The sequence below is a fragment of the Populus euphratica genome, unplaced genomic scaffold (genome assembly GCF_000495115.2).
Source record: "Populus euphratica unplaced genomic scaffold, PopEup_1.0 scaffold432.1, whole genome shotgun sequence".
Taxonomy (NCBI): Eukaryota; Viridiplantae; Streptophyta; class Magnoliopsida; order Malpighiales; family Salicaceae; genus Populus; species Populus euphratica.
The window spans coordinates 156,719-172,755 of NW_011500317.1; the positions used below are offsets into that span (position 1 = coordinate 156,719).

General features: G+C 30.5%; 1 protein-coding gene across 1 annotated transcript; it reads right to left on the bottom strand.

Annotated features, from left to right (window-relative positions):
* Nucleotides 1–225: 225 nt before the first annotated feature.
* On the bottom strand, nucleotides 226–7,292 carry LOC105113577 (RNA polymerase II-associated factor 1 homolog). The gene is made up of 12 exons (XM_011009803.1): nucleotides 5,919–7,292; nucleotides 4,724–4,792; nucleotides 3,478–3,585; nucleotides 3,208–3,385; nucleotides 3,041–3,117; nucleotides 2,817–2,936; nucleotides 1,943–2,048; nucleotides 1,381–1,467; nucleotides 1,163–1,231; nucleotides 1,007–1,078; nucleotides 775–918; nucleotides 226–683 (listed from the first exon to the last, which is right to left on the bottom strand). The coding sequence occupies exons 1-12, from the start codon at nucleotides 6,764–6,766 to the stop codon at nucleotides 543–545; spliced, it is 2,019 nt and encodes a 672-aa protein (XP_011008105.1). The 5' UTR covers nucleotides 6,767–7,292; the 3' UTR covers nucleotides 226–542.
* Nucleotides 7,293–16,037: the final 8,745 nt, after the last annotated feature.

Sequence of the window (16,037 nt, forward strand, 5' to 3'; positions counted from 1 at the left end):
TTTCTAAACAACAAAAATACATTGAAAATATCCACATAATATATATATAAATCTAACCTGCAGCAAATTACATGATATGTAAAGTCGAGGAAAAGTGAAATCTTAAATCACTTATGTTGGGAGAAGAACGGCAGAAATATACAAACTAGAGAATAATGAGGGATATAATTATTTTCCATTCCTAGCAACATCTAACCAATCAAAATAGCTTAAAGAAATATTTTTAACGAGGAAAAAGGAAACGAAAATATTTTAATGTTTTGAACACATTACATGAAAAGAAACAGGATTTCTATAATGTCCAACCTTTTCTTCATAGCTTCTTTTCTCTAGCCCTCGTGTTATTAGAAAATCTATATCAACTAGAACAAACTACAATCTGAGGGGCAAAAAGTATGTTTTGAGTGCTGGCAAGGATACCGGGAAATATCACCATCTCAGTTTCTCATCATGAGCATCTGAATACATAAACAATCTCCATCCAGTCACTTGCAACCCAAATAGGCAAATGCAGAAGTTTCTGTGACATTTGAATCAAAGAATCATTCAGACATCTCATCTTCTGCCTCACTAGACTGTTCAAGGTCCTCATCTTGAGCGACCCTCTGTAATCTTCCAAGGCCATCTTCATCCTCAAACCTTCCTCCCATCCTTGAATCATTACCCCTTGAACTTGAAGCAGCCTGAAAGCATAATTTAAGTCAAGTCATAGAGGCCTAATATCCAACGACAGACTAAAAATGAATATTCATATGGATGGTTCTGTGTCCTTACCCCCAAATCCCTCTGTTCGATTGTAGCAGCAACAGCTCTTTTCCTCACAGTTACTCTTGATGGTACAGAAAAATGTTCAATCTCGTCACCTGATCTTCCCTCTCTGGCTCTCCTCTTTGTTAAATTAATCTTTGTGGGAAGAGGCTGTTGATAAAAAATGAAATGTAAAAGTCCAGAGTAACCAACACAAAATGTGTACACTGAGAAAAAATGTGGGAGAGAATATTGATACCAAGTAGCGAGCTTCAGCCTCATCAAATGAAACAAGGAATGTTGTAGGGTCATTGGCATCATCCCCCCGTATCTGATTGAGGTGTTATGAAGAAAATTTTGTTCAGCGGTCATACAGAAGCTTGCTAAGTAAATGTAAACAACTAGAGGCACTTACATCCCAATGATACTCGCGAATCCAAGAATATGAGATATCCTCACTCTCATCATGCATATCCTTCGATATCTGTTACCATAACATAATAGAAAAATAATTACAGCAGCGTAGTATGAAAAAAATCTTTCATTGGAATATTAGCAATAAGGAGAAATATAAAACTGAAGTGCTAATATGCATGTATAATATTTGAGACTCTGGATAAAGTACAATCTTACCTCATCAGGAGAAGGTACCATGTATGCCAAAAATTTTTCTGGGTTAGTTGGATCCGAACCAGTTGCCACACAAGCTTTCATAATAGCCTGTAATTAAACATTAAGAACCACTCAACTAAATGCATCATTAAGTGTTCACTTTTTAGGACAGGTCATGCCAGATTCTATGGGTTAATGATAGGTTAGAATAAAATTTCTGATTTGTTTCAAGACATCTACTTTACATTAACCCAAAAAATTTATTGTCTTGTGTTCACCACATTCTACCATGCACTTTTGATTAGTACTTCAACTTCCTATTTCTCAATTGAAAACTTTTTCTGGTGCTTATTTCTCAATTGTTGATCCTAGTTATTAAATTATAAATAAAAAAAAATGTTGCACCTATATTATTTTGCTGCTTCTGGCTATACATTCACTTAACTAAAGTATCTGAATAGGCATCATAAAAACATTCTAATTTACGTACACACTTAACTAAAGTATCTGAATGGGCATAAAAAAACATTCTAAATTAACTCTCATTTGCCTGCTCCAATGCAACACATCCACTTAAATATACCCGTGATTCATAGGCTTCACGTTCGGATGAATTGAACTTGTTGTAATTTTCTGCATCAACTGTAGGAGCACCATCAAAGGTTGCTGTGACAAATTTATCTTCATACCTGGTACAATGTCATAAAGCTGTAAAGTTAAAGATTTAAAAGTGATGTTGAGCCAAGAACAAGATCACCAAATCAAGAGAGATACACTTGATCTTGAGGTAAAAAAGCAAGCGATAGACACTCAATCTTGGAGAAAACTCACAGCTATTAATTTCAATAAATATGTTAAAGCTGAACATCTGCCAAGGGTTTTAGTAGTCCAAAACAATCTACGGTGTGGGTCGCATCAAAAAGTGACAAATGCAATATGATCATCCACTATTTTACAAGTTCCAAAGTCTGGTCAGCCATCAGCAAATTCTAATTCTTCATTTCACAGACGATACCTCCTCCATCCCAGAAAAAGTGTCATTGTTACTATATTGATAGTTCAAAATGTATATATAGTAAAAATAAAAATTCCTTAATGTTACTAAACCCTTTATTAATAAATAATTTTCGAACATAATTGTTAATTAAATAGTTAACAGTTATGGAATGGAGAGTGTAACACAATATTTGAAGCAAAAGAAAGCAATCTATGGAAAAATATCATTTCTGTGCATATATGTCTTCAACAAATGTTTCTTGAAAAAAAGAAGCATTGTGTGCCTTTTTTTTTCCTACCCAAGAATGAGAAGAAAGGAATCTAACATCTGAACTAGCTAGCATTGAAGACCTTTACTTCACTGCTACATGATAAATTAGATAGGAAGAGACAGACAGCAGGGAGCGATTCTATTTTCATTCTATGCAGCACAATATAAAAGGCAATAAATAACACCATACCGATCAAAATCAGGTAGCAGAGGCAGAACCTCAATTGGATGTAAGTTTTTATTAGTTGCGTGCACAGGAGGTAACTTGTTTGCCTCAAACGATGCTTGAATTTCCTTGATCTGTCTCTCCCTGAAAACATTTCTAATTCTTTAAGAATGTAAAATAAAGGGTCATATAATTTCTACTTGTCTTCCAACAGTTTCTTCACATAGGCAAAGTGGAAAAATATAAACCTGTTATTGAGATTGTCCAAAAGATTCCGACCTCCCTTCATTTCTCTCAGTTCTTTAGCTTGGTTTTTGTTCAGAGACTGCAAATTCAAATTTATTTGATTACTAAACAGCTTTCAGCAGTTTGTGAAGTGAATAACATGCAATGAAGTGCATGAAAAGAATCCCACTTTGGTTGACTCCATGCTCAGAGGAGATATATACTGTGTCTTAACCAGCCATGAAACACCTTTATCTGTTGGCCGTTCTTTTCTTCTTATGCCATCTCTTTTTACAGGGGCGACTGTCTCATCGTCACGCAACAATTCCTCATCTTCAGGAGCAAGAGGTGGTCTAACACTAGGAGGACTAACAAAACCAGTAGAGAAAAGGGTGATCAGGACTGTCATGTTGTACAGATTACTAAGACCCCAAAAAATTAGGCTGTTGAGAGACTATACTTGTATACACTGAGATCAAGCAGGTCCAGAGGTATTCCAAGATCTGGCTCAACATATAGTTGAGGTTTATACATTTTCTCCAACGATGTGATTGTGTATTTTGTAAATCTGCAAATAAGAATACTGATATAAACTACGATGGTTCCATGGTAGAAGTATAGCATGATATCCAAGCATATCAACAGAAATTAGGCAACTAGAAATTCTGGAGAATTTTTTACCCTTGGCCTGAAATTGTTCTGTATAAAAAATCTACACAGAGAGCTTCATGAAAATCAATCATATGCCAGTGTAAGATAGAATAGGAGATAAACTCAATCCTAATAAAATCTATCTGCTAAACACCATGAGATCACTGGAGTTTCCACTTAAAAATATGACAGTAACGTGCATGGCCATGCTCATCAATCACCAGTTTGTCCATCATGCAATTCTAAACTCTATTAGCAACTCGTTGCTTTCTTCACAACATCATAAAGCCATATAAAATGCTATAAGAGACCAGCATTGTTTCAAGTCTTCCATGTGTTAATTATATGTATATTGCCTGCCTTACTAAAGCTTTATACAACTTATAAATCTTATTATTTATGCTATCCATCTCACTAATTTACCAGTCATTTTCCAACATAATTGTATCCCATTGCACTCTTTAAGCTTCTTTATGTTCGTACCACCAGCTTGCAGGATAAACAGGATTACAACATTTTAGAATCATGCAAGCACTGAAGAAATGCAACAGTTATTATATCCTAGCTCAAATACCAATAAACTAAATTCAACGCTTCCTACTGACACAGTGACATCTCTTTAAGCAAGATTCTTCCTTTCAAATAACTTTGTCGAATACCAATAAACTAAATGCAACACTTCCTACTGACACAGTGACACCTCTTTAACCAAGATTCTTCCTTTCAAATAACTGTGACAATATATTTTGAAAAATATAATAAAGCTAATTAGGTAAACTCCCAAAATGAGATAGTAACCTAGGAATATTTGTTGCATGTGTGTTGGGGGAGGGCAGATTATGAGAACAGCAGATTGATCACAACCTAAGTTTGGTACAAGCTTCTTCCTATGTAAATAAACTTATACAAGAGTATTATCAACACTCTCCTTGAGGCCAAACAGATATTTATCATGTCCATTTTTTGGGAAAGATTGTAGGCACGGCTCAAATTAAATTTTTAAGTTGTATTAATTAAATGCAGATATATAAAACTCATATGCTACATGCACATACCGATCTTTATCTCTCTTTAAAGGCATCAGCTTTGGTTGGGCACTCGGATCAGGAAGTTCATTCCGGAATCTTCAAAAAGCAAGCAAGTCAAAAAAGCATCAGTACTGGAAGTAGGCAACTAAAAATTTATGTAAAAAAGAAGAAGAAGAAGAAGCAAAAACTAAAATGTACAACAAATGTTACTTGCCTGTCAACTGGATGAAATATCTAGAGTATTAAACTATACTCATACTAAAAATCATCACAAAGGATCCATAAAATCAAAAGTGTATAACAAACCCAAGTGCTGGCATTAGATAACATAGGTTTCCTAATAAGATAAATGGGTTTGAAGGCGTAGTAGAATAAGAAAAATAGGCAAAGGAGAAACTTCAAAATTCATATACAGAACCCACCTAATCCACACAACTAAGTTACCAACAGATTCAAAGCAAAGCATTCAGTAAGTCTTATCTACATTCCCATAGAAAATAGAAGTGGTTTTCAGATGAGACACACAGGTAATTTTCCTTATTGAATAACCTAAGAATTCAATGTCCTTGCCTATGTACTGGAACGTCCATACAATACATGAAGATCTTAGACATGCAACATGCACAAGAAATTACCACATGCATAACAGAGAACCTATCATTAGTTAATAAAAAAGAAAGTTGAAGTGTATACCGCAGAACAAAAACAGTTGATTGTTAAGGTTTCATATCAACATTGCTGCTAAGTTCCAAAGAGTAGAAACATTAAGAAAGACAACAACAGCAAGTTAATATCATAGAAGTAGAGCTTGATGTTGATAAATTGCTGTAATATATCATGCATTACTGCAAGTCCTGGTAACACCTAATTTTAAGAAAATAACAAGCAATTTCCAAAAATCCATTCATTCAAACCCCAGGCCCCTAACAGACCACATCAAACTAACATAGTTAATCTACCAGAGTTAATAATAGTATTAAAAGTGGTCAATGGAGTGCTAAAGGACCAGCTAGTTAATGTTCAATTTCCAGAAGAAGCCTAAGTGTTTCAGTCAAATTCTGTTAAAAGAACAATAGCAGGCTACAGACTTCACTGATGAAAGCAGGCTGAGACAAATTGGATTGACTACAACTTCTGTTGTTATTCTGGTTATAGGACAAGAAACATCATTCATGATTAAGAGCTCCAGATATGAAATTGAGATTCAGTACAACAAACTCACTTCAACTTGCACAAGAAGGTCGTTGGCTTCTTCAACCTATTTTCAGTCCTCTCCCCACCCAACAATGGAGTGGCCCTCCTATCCCCCAATCGTGAACCAACAATGGAACCATGCCCTTTCTGAGAGGACATCATCTGGTTCTTCGGCAGAGCTGGGTTCTGTGACTCTTTCAACAGCTGTCTATGCTTCTCCTCCTGCCTTTGCTTGTCAAACTCTCTCTTCTTCCTCAACCTCCTCTCCTGATCTGTCTCCGCCCTCCCAGAGTGCCCATTCGCCTTCTTTCCCACAGGTGGAAGCTGTGGCTTGTGTTGTTGATGATGATGTTTCCCATTATTGGAATTATCATATTCCCTACTCTCCCGATATACCCCTTTATCTCTTTCAACAGCAGGAGGAGCTGGGGGTGGGGAGCTGGGAGGTGGTGGGGGTGGAGCTGAAGAACTAGGTGGAGGAGATGAAGGGGGAGGGGGTGGAGGTGGAGGTGGATGCTGCATTGGTTGATGACCGTAATGTGAAGGCGGGTAGTACAAATTAGGTGGTGGTGGCCGTTGTTGTTGTGGTGCTGGTGGAAGAGGAGGTGGGTATGAGGATTCAGGAGGAGGAGGTGGCTGATAAGGGTATTGTTGGTGAGGCAATGGAGGAGGTGGAGCAGGGCGGGGCGGCTGAGGGTAATGTTGCGAGAAATTCTGATAGTTTTGTGGTGGTGGTGGTGGGGCCAATTGAGGATTGTAATTTTGAGGATACTGATTTGGTCTTTGCAGTTGTTGTGGTGGTGGCGGTGGTTGTGGTTGTGGTGGTTGCTGCGGTGGTGGTGGAGGTGGTGCAGGGAATGGCCTATAGGAGGCCATTGTTGCTATTTCTTATTTTTCTAAATTCAATTATTGAGAATCAAATCCAAGTTCTACAACTAAGTCACTATGAAGCTGAGTTAAAAATCTGAAATTCTCTTCAGGCAAGAATAACCCTAGATACCATCGACAGTGAAACAAAAACTGGAAAGAATTGAACTCACCGGCAAATCTTAAAACCCTAATTGAAATGAATCTCAACTCAACTGTTATTGGCAGAGCCCTAGTAGATCCTTGAGAGAGTAAGAGAGAGTTTTCTTAATGCCTTGTTTGGACCCTCCTTTCCCAGGTCGCACACAGTAAGAGACACTCTGCCTTTCTTTTTTGCTACTTATCGCCAAATTTCGGCCTTAACATCATTATGGACCGGATTTCGGCAACTCTAGTATTTGTATTCCCTGTTCATCTCCTTCGCAGGAGTATCTAGTTGACTCTCAACACTGAAGCTTAACATTTTTCTTACCCGTGGAAGCAGATATACTTTAACCTAAGAAGTGTCATATACTTTCAATGTATTACTTCTTTCTTCGCATATCTATCATGCTTGTATTCTATTATTGATTTATTAAGAAATATTATAAAAAACATTTATAGAAAAAGATTGTTGTACTCTACAATATTTTTAAGAAAAAAATTTAAAAATAATTAAAAATATATATATAAAAACTATATAAAAAAATATTGTAGTAATCTATAATATTTTGTAAAAAAATATATAATTGTAATACTCAATTAGCATAATATTAAAAAAATAAAATTAATAAAGATAATTTTAAAAAATTCATAATAAAAAAAATATGTGGAAAATGACTATAACAATCCACTATATTTTTTTTTTAAAAGTAAAAAATTAAATTTCCAACCAACTTAATATTAAACAAATAAAAGCAATAAAGATAATTTTGAAAAAAATTAACCCCATAAGTTTTAAATTTGTTATAACATCAATCCTCACCATGTAAGCTAATTGACACGACTAAAATATTGATGTCTTCTCCCAAGTGCAGGAGTGTCGAAGTAATAAATAACTCGGCAAGACCGGGGTCGAACCACAGGTAATTTTGGAAAAAAAATGAAAAGAGAAAAAGAAGAAGAAGAAAAGGCATGCGGAAAATGTAAAAAAAAATGAAAATACAAAAAACAAATATGTGGAAAGGGAAAAAAAAAACATGTGGAGATAACCATAGTATTTTCTAGAGTATTGTTAATATATATATATAGTTAGATTGAGTATTAATTTTACATCCCAAGTGTCTTCTGATTTTGAGATTCATCTCTTCCACTAAGGTACGCATTGGGTATAGATAAATTATACTTAAATGCTAATAACATGGTTTGGTAAGTGTCAATATCCAAAGCTTCAACTATTATTAATTTCAATTTGTAGGCTTAAGGTTTATAGGTTCTTTCAATTTCATCTAAAATCTTTTGTTTTTCTTTAAAAATTTCATAAATTCAGAATTTTTTTACCTAATCACAATCTTAAGTACAATTGTTTCTACTTTAGGATAAATTTCATTTTGCTTTTTTAAAATATTTATATGTTAAAAAAAAATCATCTTGTTTTAATTAACCCCATAAGTTTTAAATTTGTTACAACATCAATCCTCACCATGTAAGCTAATGAAAGGCTAGTTAATTTAGAAAGACTTAGAAAGATAAAGAGAAAGGGACACATATTCATTTGTTATTTTTATATATTTCTAATTAATGTTCTTAAATTCATATTAACTGGTTTAATCATAAACTTGATGATTTGGCTATTTAATTGATTTAGATTGACACTAAAAATTAAAATTTGCAAAGAATTCTGATCTAATTCCATCACTTATGCTAGTGGGTCATATAGTGTTCATTTAAAAAAAAAAATTAGAGTTTGAACTTGATATCTTTACCTTCTAGAATTATAGACTTACCACTTAATCATGTCTTATTTATGCTTTATATGTACAAAGAAATATATTTATATTATAGTTTAAATCACTTCACAATCTAATCAATAATCAACTAACTAAACTAGTGATCTAAGCTAGATCTAATAACAATACACTTAATATACCACACAAGAAACCATAAGATCATGTAAAGCCAAACAACTCTAATACCCTAATAAAAACAACAAAATTCAACAATAAAAAAGGAAGCATCCGTAAATAAAAAAAAAAACTTGAGTTATTTATAAAAAAACCTTAACTTTATGAACAATAAATTAGAACTCTTAATTAATCAATATATATTTAAAAAATTCAATACATGTGGTATTGAAATGCAATATTATTCTATTGGAGGAGATAAGAATTTATTAAAAAGATTAAAACTAGCATCATTAGATGTTATAACTTACCCTTCAACTTTCTCTCTTTTTTTTTCTAATTAAATATCACATATAAAACTATACTGTTTCAATTATATCATGATCATAATTCGATCATTTTTTTTAATCTCAGATTTAGAATATATTGTGGCTTATAAGTTTCACAGCATCTCTTATTCCTTTTCATTATAAAATCTAGCTTTTGTTTTTTCAAGATTGTGATCTTTTATAATAAAGTTGAGACTAATGCACGTACGTGCATGCATATATATGTGTCTTATGAATTTTAAAATTATAAAAAAAATATTTTTTGAGTTTTAAAAGAATTGAAAAAATATAACCAAACAAACTCTTCCTTGGTAATTAAAGTTAGTTGCATAGAATTAAATATAATTTTTCTTTTTTTCTTTTTTTACAAGTTATCTTCATTTTTTTTAAAGTAAAATTAATTTTAAATATTTGCATTACTTCATTCTCATATTTCTTCAATCATGCTATGTAATTTACAAGATAAACATTGTATATAAAGCTTTAAGTAGCTTTAAGTAGACTATAAAAGATAAGAGTATGAGAATTGCACACCTTACTTGTACCATGCATTACCAAGGAGTAGTTTCTATGAATTTAAATGTGGTATTTTAAATTGAGATTTATTATGAATTTAACAAATAAAAAGTTAGATCTATAATTTAATTTATTATAACTTGATAATCTTATTGTTATAATTTGAGTTTTTATCTAGAAAGAATCTTAACAATAAAATCTATAATTAAGCAATGTTTGTTTAAGATGTTGTGCCTGTGTTTTATTTAAAACGCTGATGTAACTTGTTTGGTAAATAAAAAAACACAATTTATTATTTATGGGTCTCACTCTTCTTGCGTATTGTTTATGCTAATTACACTGTTCACTAAACAGTGCAATTAGCATGAACGGTATAACATGCTACAAGGTTACACAGTTCTAGTTGGACTAGTTCCTGCCAAACTGGCTCCGGTTCAAAGTTCAATATATATTAAATTAGGTTCGATTCAGTAAAATAAAAAATATTTATTATTTTTTAATTATATTTTATTTAAAAAATTAATGTTTAATATTATTCAATGACACTACATAAATTAGATAGAGATCACTTGATGACGTAGCATTTACAGAATTTAATCATAATTTCAATTTTATTCCTAATTATATTTTACCTAATGTTGATGTGCGCTTAAGAAATAAAAAAAATTATAGTCCTTGTCAGATATAATTCATACGTGATGAAATTGTAGATAGTTTAATAAACAATGAAAAATATTTTATATAAATTATTATTTATTTCATGATGTAATAACAATAATTAAATCTACAATATTTAAATTAAAAATTATTAATATTAATATATATATTTTTAAAATTATTTTATAACCTCAATTTAAAAGGTATTAATAACCAAATACATTAAACTACTTTTTGTTCAACTTCAATTTCAACCACAGTTTTAATTAAACATACATAAATATCAAATTAATCTCAATCAAAAATATTTTTTTTTTAAAATCACAACCACAACAACTACCATAAAATATCAAATTAATCTCAATCAAAAATAATTTTTTTTTCAAATCACAATCACAACAACTACCACAATACAAAATACACATTTAATTGTTCATTTAAACAATTAAAAAAATTAATATTATTTATCAATAAATAAATTTAACCTTGTAACCTCCCTCCACATTAAGATCATTACAATTTCAAAGAACAATTCGATTAAAAAACAAAAAACTTAAATGCATTCCCTCGCATGTGTGTGTTATGCCAAGATAAAGATTTTAAATTTGATCATAGATTCAAAAAGGAAAAAAAGAAAAGAAATACTTACATAAAAAACCGATCCTTTTCTAGGTTTGAATCCATCAGCACGATGAACATGAAAAAAACTTGAGAGCAAGAAATTGATGTTATAAGCCTCCTTCTATTATCTCTAGATTTTTCCCTACTTCTTTCTTTCAAGTTTAAAAGGTAAATTACGCACTACCTAGTGGTCATTGTGATGTTATAAAAGAAGTAAAATCTGCTAGCTATGGTAAATTTTTAAGTTTCAAAGAATCTTTATTCTAATGACAGTATGCATGACGTTTACGTGGCAATGTCTTATAAATGACATTTACTGATAATTGCTTGCCAATATGACTGATACGTGAAAGAAATCACATTTATTTTCTAACTTGATAACTTGTTATTAGTGGGTTATTTATTTTTATATTTAAAAAAAATTAAAAAAATTAATTTTTTAATTTATTTAAATAATTTTGATATGTTAATATTAAAAATAATTTTTAAAAAATAAAAAAAATACTATTTTAATATATTTTTAAATAAAAAATATTTTAAAAAACAATCTCAGCCATTAAATTAATATTACCTTTATCTTTGTCAAAAGAATCCATGTATATCCATTTTCACTCTCACACCTTGGAAAATGAAAGAAAAATAATGAGTTTTTTCACTAATTAATATGAGCCTACGAGTGTTAAAGAATGATGCATATATACGCTCCGGAGCCATTCCATCATGATATTTTAGGCTAATTCCTTCACCATTTGCTTTCATAGATGAAAACAAGAAACAAAATATCTCATCACGTGTCCTTGGATTGAAATAAATATTGAATTATCTTTCAACCAACGACAAAAAAAATCCATGTTCAAACAAATTCCATAAGCCAATTCACCTATAATTGGCCAAGCTTCTATTGCACAACGTGTAACTATTGATAAGTCAAATAATTCATGGAACATTTATACTATTTATTCTTCGTGTCTTCCTATCAATCAACAAAAAAAAAAAGAAAAAAACACAACTATTAGGATAATAAATCAAACAAGATGTTAGCAACCTCTTGATTTTAACATATTTGAAGGAAGAATACACGAAGGTCTTTTTGTATTGTTACATAAATGAAATCCAATGAGAATTATAATTTCTAATGAAAATCTAGGTGAATTAGAAAATTTAAAAATTAATCTTCAATAAACCTAATATTGCTAAAACCATTAACAATATTCAAGATTAATTTATCTTTTCAATTTCAACAATAACAACAATACATAATTAATTAATACATAGTAAATTGAGATAAAAATAGAGAGAGACACAATAATTTTTATAGTGGTTCAAAAAACTGCCCATTTCACTTCTTATATTTTTGTTCAAATATTTACTATTACACTTAGTCTTATAAATGGGTGAGACCAAATCTTTATACAACTATTTTGATGCTCGTAATCTTTCTCAATAATTACTTTTTTTTTCTAAGCCAAAATCTGAGAGCTCCCTCTTCTTCTCCCAATAAAAAAAGACTGAAAAAAAATAAAGTTAAGTATCAAAATATATTGTTTTTAAATTAAAGGGACTGACAATTAATATCTAAAAAATAAAGGGATTTAAAATGAATGTTTAATAAAACTTTCTAATCGCCCTATGTTACCTAAGATTTTCATTTCAGTTCCTTATTTTTTAATTTGACCCTCCCTTTTAAAAAAAAAATACAATTGGAGGCTAATTTGAGTTCAAAATGTTCAAATTATCAAAATAAAAATTTAAGGATCAAAGAAAAGATTACAAAAATCACAATTATTCCAAAAATAGATTTTCAATAATGGAGAAAAGTAAAATCAACATTTTACTATGGATTTTCACAATACAATTTAGCCAACATTTTACTAATGTCTTTTAGTACAGAGTAATGAATATTTATTTTTAGTGCAACCAATACCCCTGCATTCTTTTATTTTATATACTGAATTAATAAAATCAATCAACTATAAAAGATATGGCAAGTAAGGATTATTACTTAGAAATATCAATCATGCTTTTTTGTCTATCATATCAACTAATTAAATTATTTTGAACAAGCATGTTTACGTGACAAAAAAAAATTGATGTCTTATCCCAAGTATAGGAATGTCAAAGTAATAAATAACCTAGTAAGACCGGGGTCGAACCACAAGGAGGTGAACTATATAAAATTATAAACAACAAATAAAAAGAAGTTGAAGAGAAGTTTTAAGATGTGAAATTATTGTGAGTATTAAAGATAAAATCAATTATGAAGGTTAGAAGATCCATTAATAGTATTAGAAATAAATATCATATAAACTCTTTTTTATTAATCTACTAGAAACCACACAAAAAAAAAAGTTCTAATCAGATGATATATCCTTAATAGTTCATTATAATTTTTTAACATGATCATATTAATTATCCTATTTTAGTAACACTGTACTTTTAAATATTATCAAAAATTCATGATGTTAACTTATGTTAACAATAAATCAAGTTTCTTTCATAGCACAAGTGTCGGTTATACCATATAGTAGGCTATGAAAGTGCTAAGTATTTATTGTACTAAGGGTTATAGAACATAAATCTAGATTAATCATTTAACAAGCAAGGTATTAAGAATTAATAAGATAAAAAGATAAGACATGTTAATTGACACGATCAAAGAGTTGATGTCTTATCCCAAGTGCAGGAGTGTTAAAGTAATAAATAAACCGGCAAGACCGGGGTTGAACCACAGGGAAGTTAACTATATAAATTATAAATAATAATAATAATAAGAATAATAATAAGAATAAGAACAATAACAATGATGATGGTGGTGAAGATGAGTTAAAAAGGACTTTGAGATGTAAGATTAATATGAAGATTATACAAGGATAAAAACAAATGTTAAGATTAGAGGATACACTAATAGTATTAAAGATAAGTAAGATATAAACTCTTTATTAATTATCAACATGATCATATTAATCATCTTATTTATATAACACCATACTTATAAATTTTATCAAGTATTCATGATGCTAACTTATGTTGACAACAAATCAAGTTCTTCTTATAATAACGATGTCGGCTGAAGACTATGAAGGATTAAGTATTTGATGTACCAAGTGTTATACAACACAAATCTAGATTAACCATTTAACAAGTAAGGTGTTAAGAATTAATAAGATAAAAATGATAAAACATATTAATAGCAAGTTTAAGATATAAGCATTGAAGTCTAAATTGAGTTTATATTATACTTATCCCAACACCATTAATGAAACCTTTTCACCTTGATATAATTAACTTAGCTATAAATTATGAAGAAGAAAAACTTAAAGAAACAATACAAGAACATAAACATGATATAAGTTAACTAAGTATAGTAAAGGAAATGAAAAGGATGAACAAGAGATTAATGAAAGCAAAACTTAAGCATTATAAAAATATAAAGAGAGAGAGTAAGAACATGATCTTGATATGAAAAACAAGATGCCCAAATGAATGACAAATGCCTCCTTTTATAGGTTAAAATTCAAAACTATTCATGTGGTAATTGATAATTGATGTAGTGGCCAACTATTGATTAGTGGACTTGGTGGACAACATCACTCAAGCACTTTGGCTGGCTAAATTGACATTGATGCAATCAAAATTTAACAAAGTGTTCATAAAAGTTGTTGGAAATTATCTTTTCCTTCCACCCACTAAATTTCAGATCATTTGGACTTCTGAAACTTTAGTTATGGGTAAAACTCTGAGTAGTGTTTAGGCTGGATTGCAAGACAGATTCGGACGTCTCTTTTGTGGCGAAACTTTGAATTTGAAAATGGCAGATTTAGGTCTTTCCATCCATAAAAGTTGTAGGCCTATTTCTTATTTTTCCAGCCATATAATTAATATGAAATCCAAGATTGATAGCTCTAAATATGATTCGATGACTGAATAATGTTTGAATTTGAAGTGAATTGGCATCTCCTTCGTAAGCTTAGCCTTTTCTCTGTCCTTTCACTTCCAATAGTTAATCACAACAATCAATCCTTTAAATTATGAGAATGCCTGCATTTAAAATGATCATTTATCATAAATTAAAAGTATCTTATATTATCAGACTTGTCTTTATAAAACATGCTCTAGTTAAGGAGTTATTGATACTTTAAGTGCAAAATGATGATATAAAACCTTGATAAAAATACACTTTTAAGTACTAATCACACCCCTCAACTAGCTTATTACTAGTCCCTAGTAATCAAAGCATTAAAATAAAAAAATAATTTGCAAGTTCCCCAAAGCATGACATTCATCATTTAACTTCCATTACTCTATCCAAGTAAACAAATTCTCATTAAATTTATATATATCTGCTTCATATTGTTGAAACAAGATATTGATAAACCTTTTTTTTTATGTGCCCAATGCATGAAAACATAGATGATAGGGCTTTTATTAGAAGAAAACAATATTATGTTCTAATGTTTAAGATTAACTTCCTTGGGTTGAGATTATTATTATTATTATTATTATTATTTATACATATAACGTAAAACACAATGCATCTTGAACCTATATAATGAGCTTTCGGCTAAGGACTCCCAAACCAGTTGGTCTTAGGGCATTAGGTGTTGAGACACCCCTTCGAGCTTAATAACTCTGGTTGTAGATACTGATACGTAGATAATTCAATGTTTGATTCTCTTAAGCTTTTCTCTTTAACCCATGTAACAAGCGTTGAATCAATAACTCCCAAGTCAATTGACTTTAAGGTATTAGGTGTTAAAACACCCATTCAGACTTAATTGCTTAGGTTAGGGAGGCTACGAAACCAAATTATCTATGTTTTTATTTTCTTTTTTTATTTTATTTTTGCAAAATATATACTATTCCTTTTCTTTAGTTGTTACCTTTAACAAAAGAATATAAATAGTGTAATAATCCAATATGTAACCTATAATCATATGTTAAAGGGTGTGTGTGAAAATAAAGGTTTAAAAATACTTGTTTTAATGAGTATATGAGTGGAAGTAATAAATAATAATGCAAGAGTTTGTAAACTTGAATATTTCAAGAAGTATTATAATAAACCTTGTTAAGAATGTTTACTAGGATGTGTCTCAAGAGTAACTTTAACAAAAGAAC

Coding starts and splice junctions, on each gene's coding strand:
- LOC105113577 (XM_011009803.1), bottom strand. CDS start 6,766: ATGGCCTCCTATAGGCCATTCCCTGCACCACCTCCACCACCACCGCAG. Junction 3,386..3,477: donor CTTGATCTCAGTGTATACAA/GTATAGTCTCTC, acceptor TGGTTTTGTTAG/TCCTCCTAGTGTTAGACCAC. Junction 1,079..1,162: donor TTCGCGAGTATCATTGGGAT/GTAAGTGCCTCT, acceptor CACCTCAATCAG/ATACGGGGGGATGATGCCAA.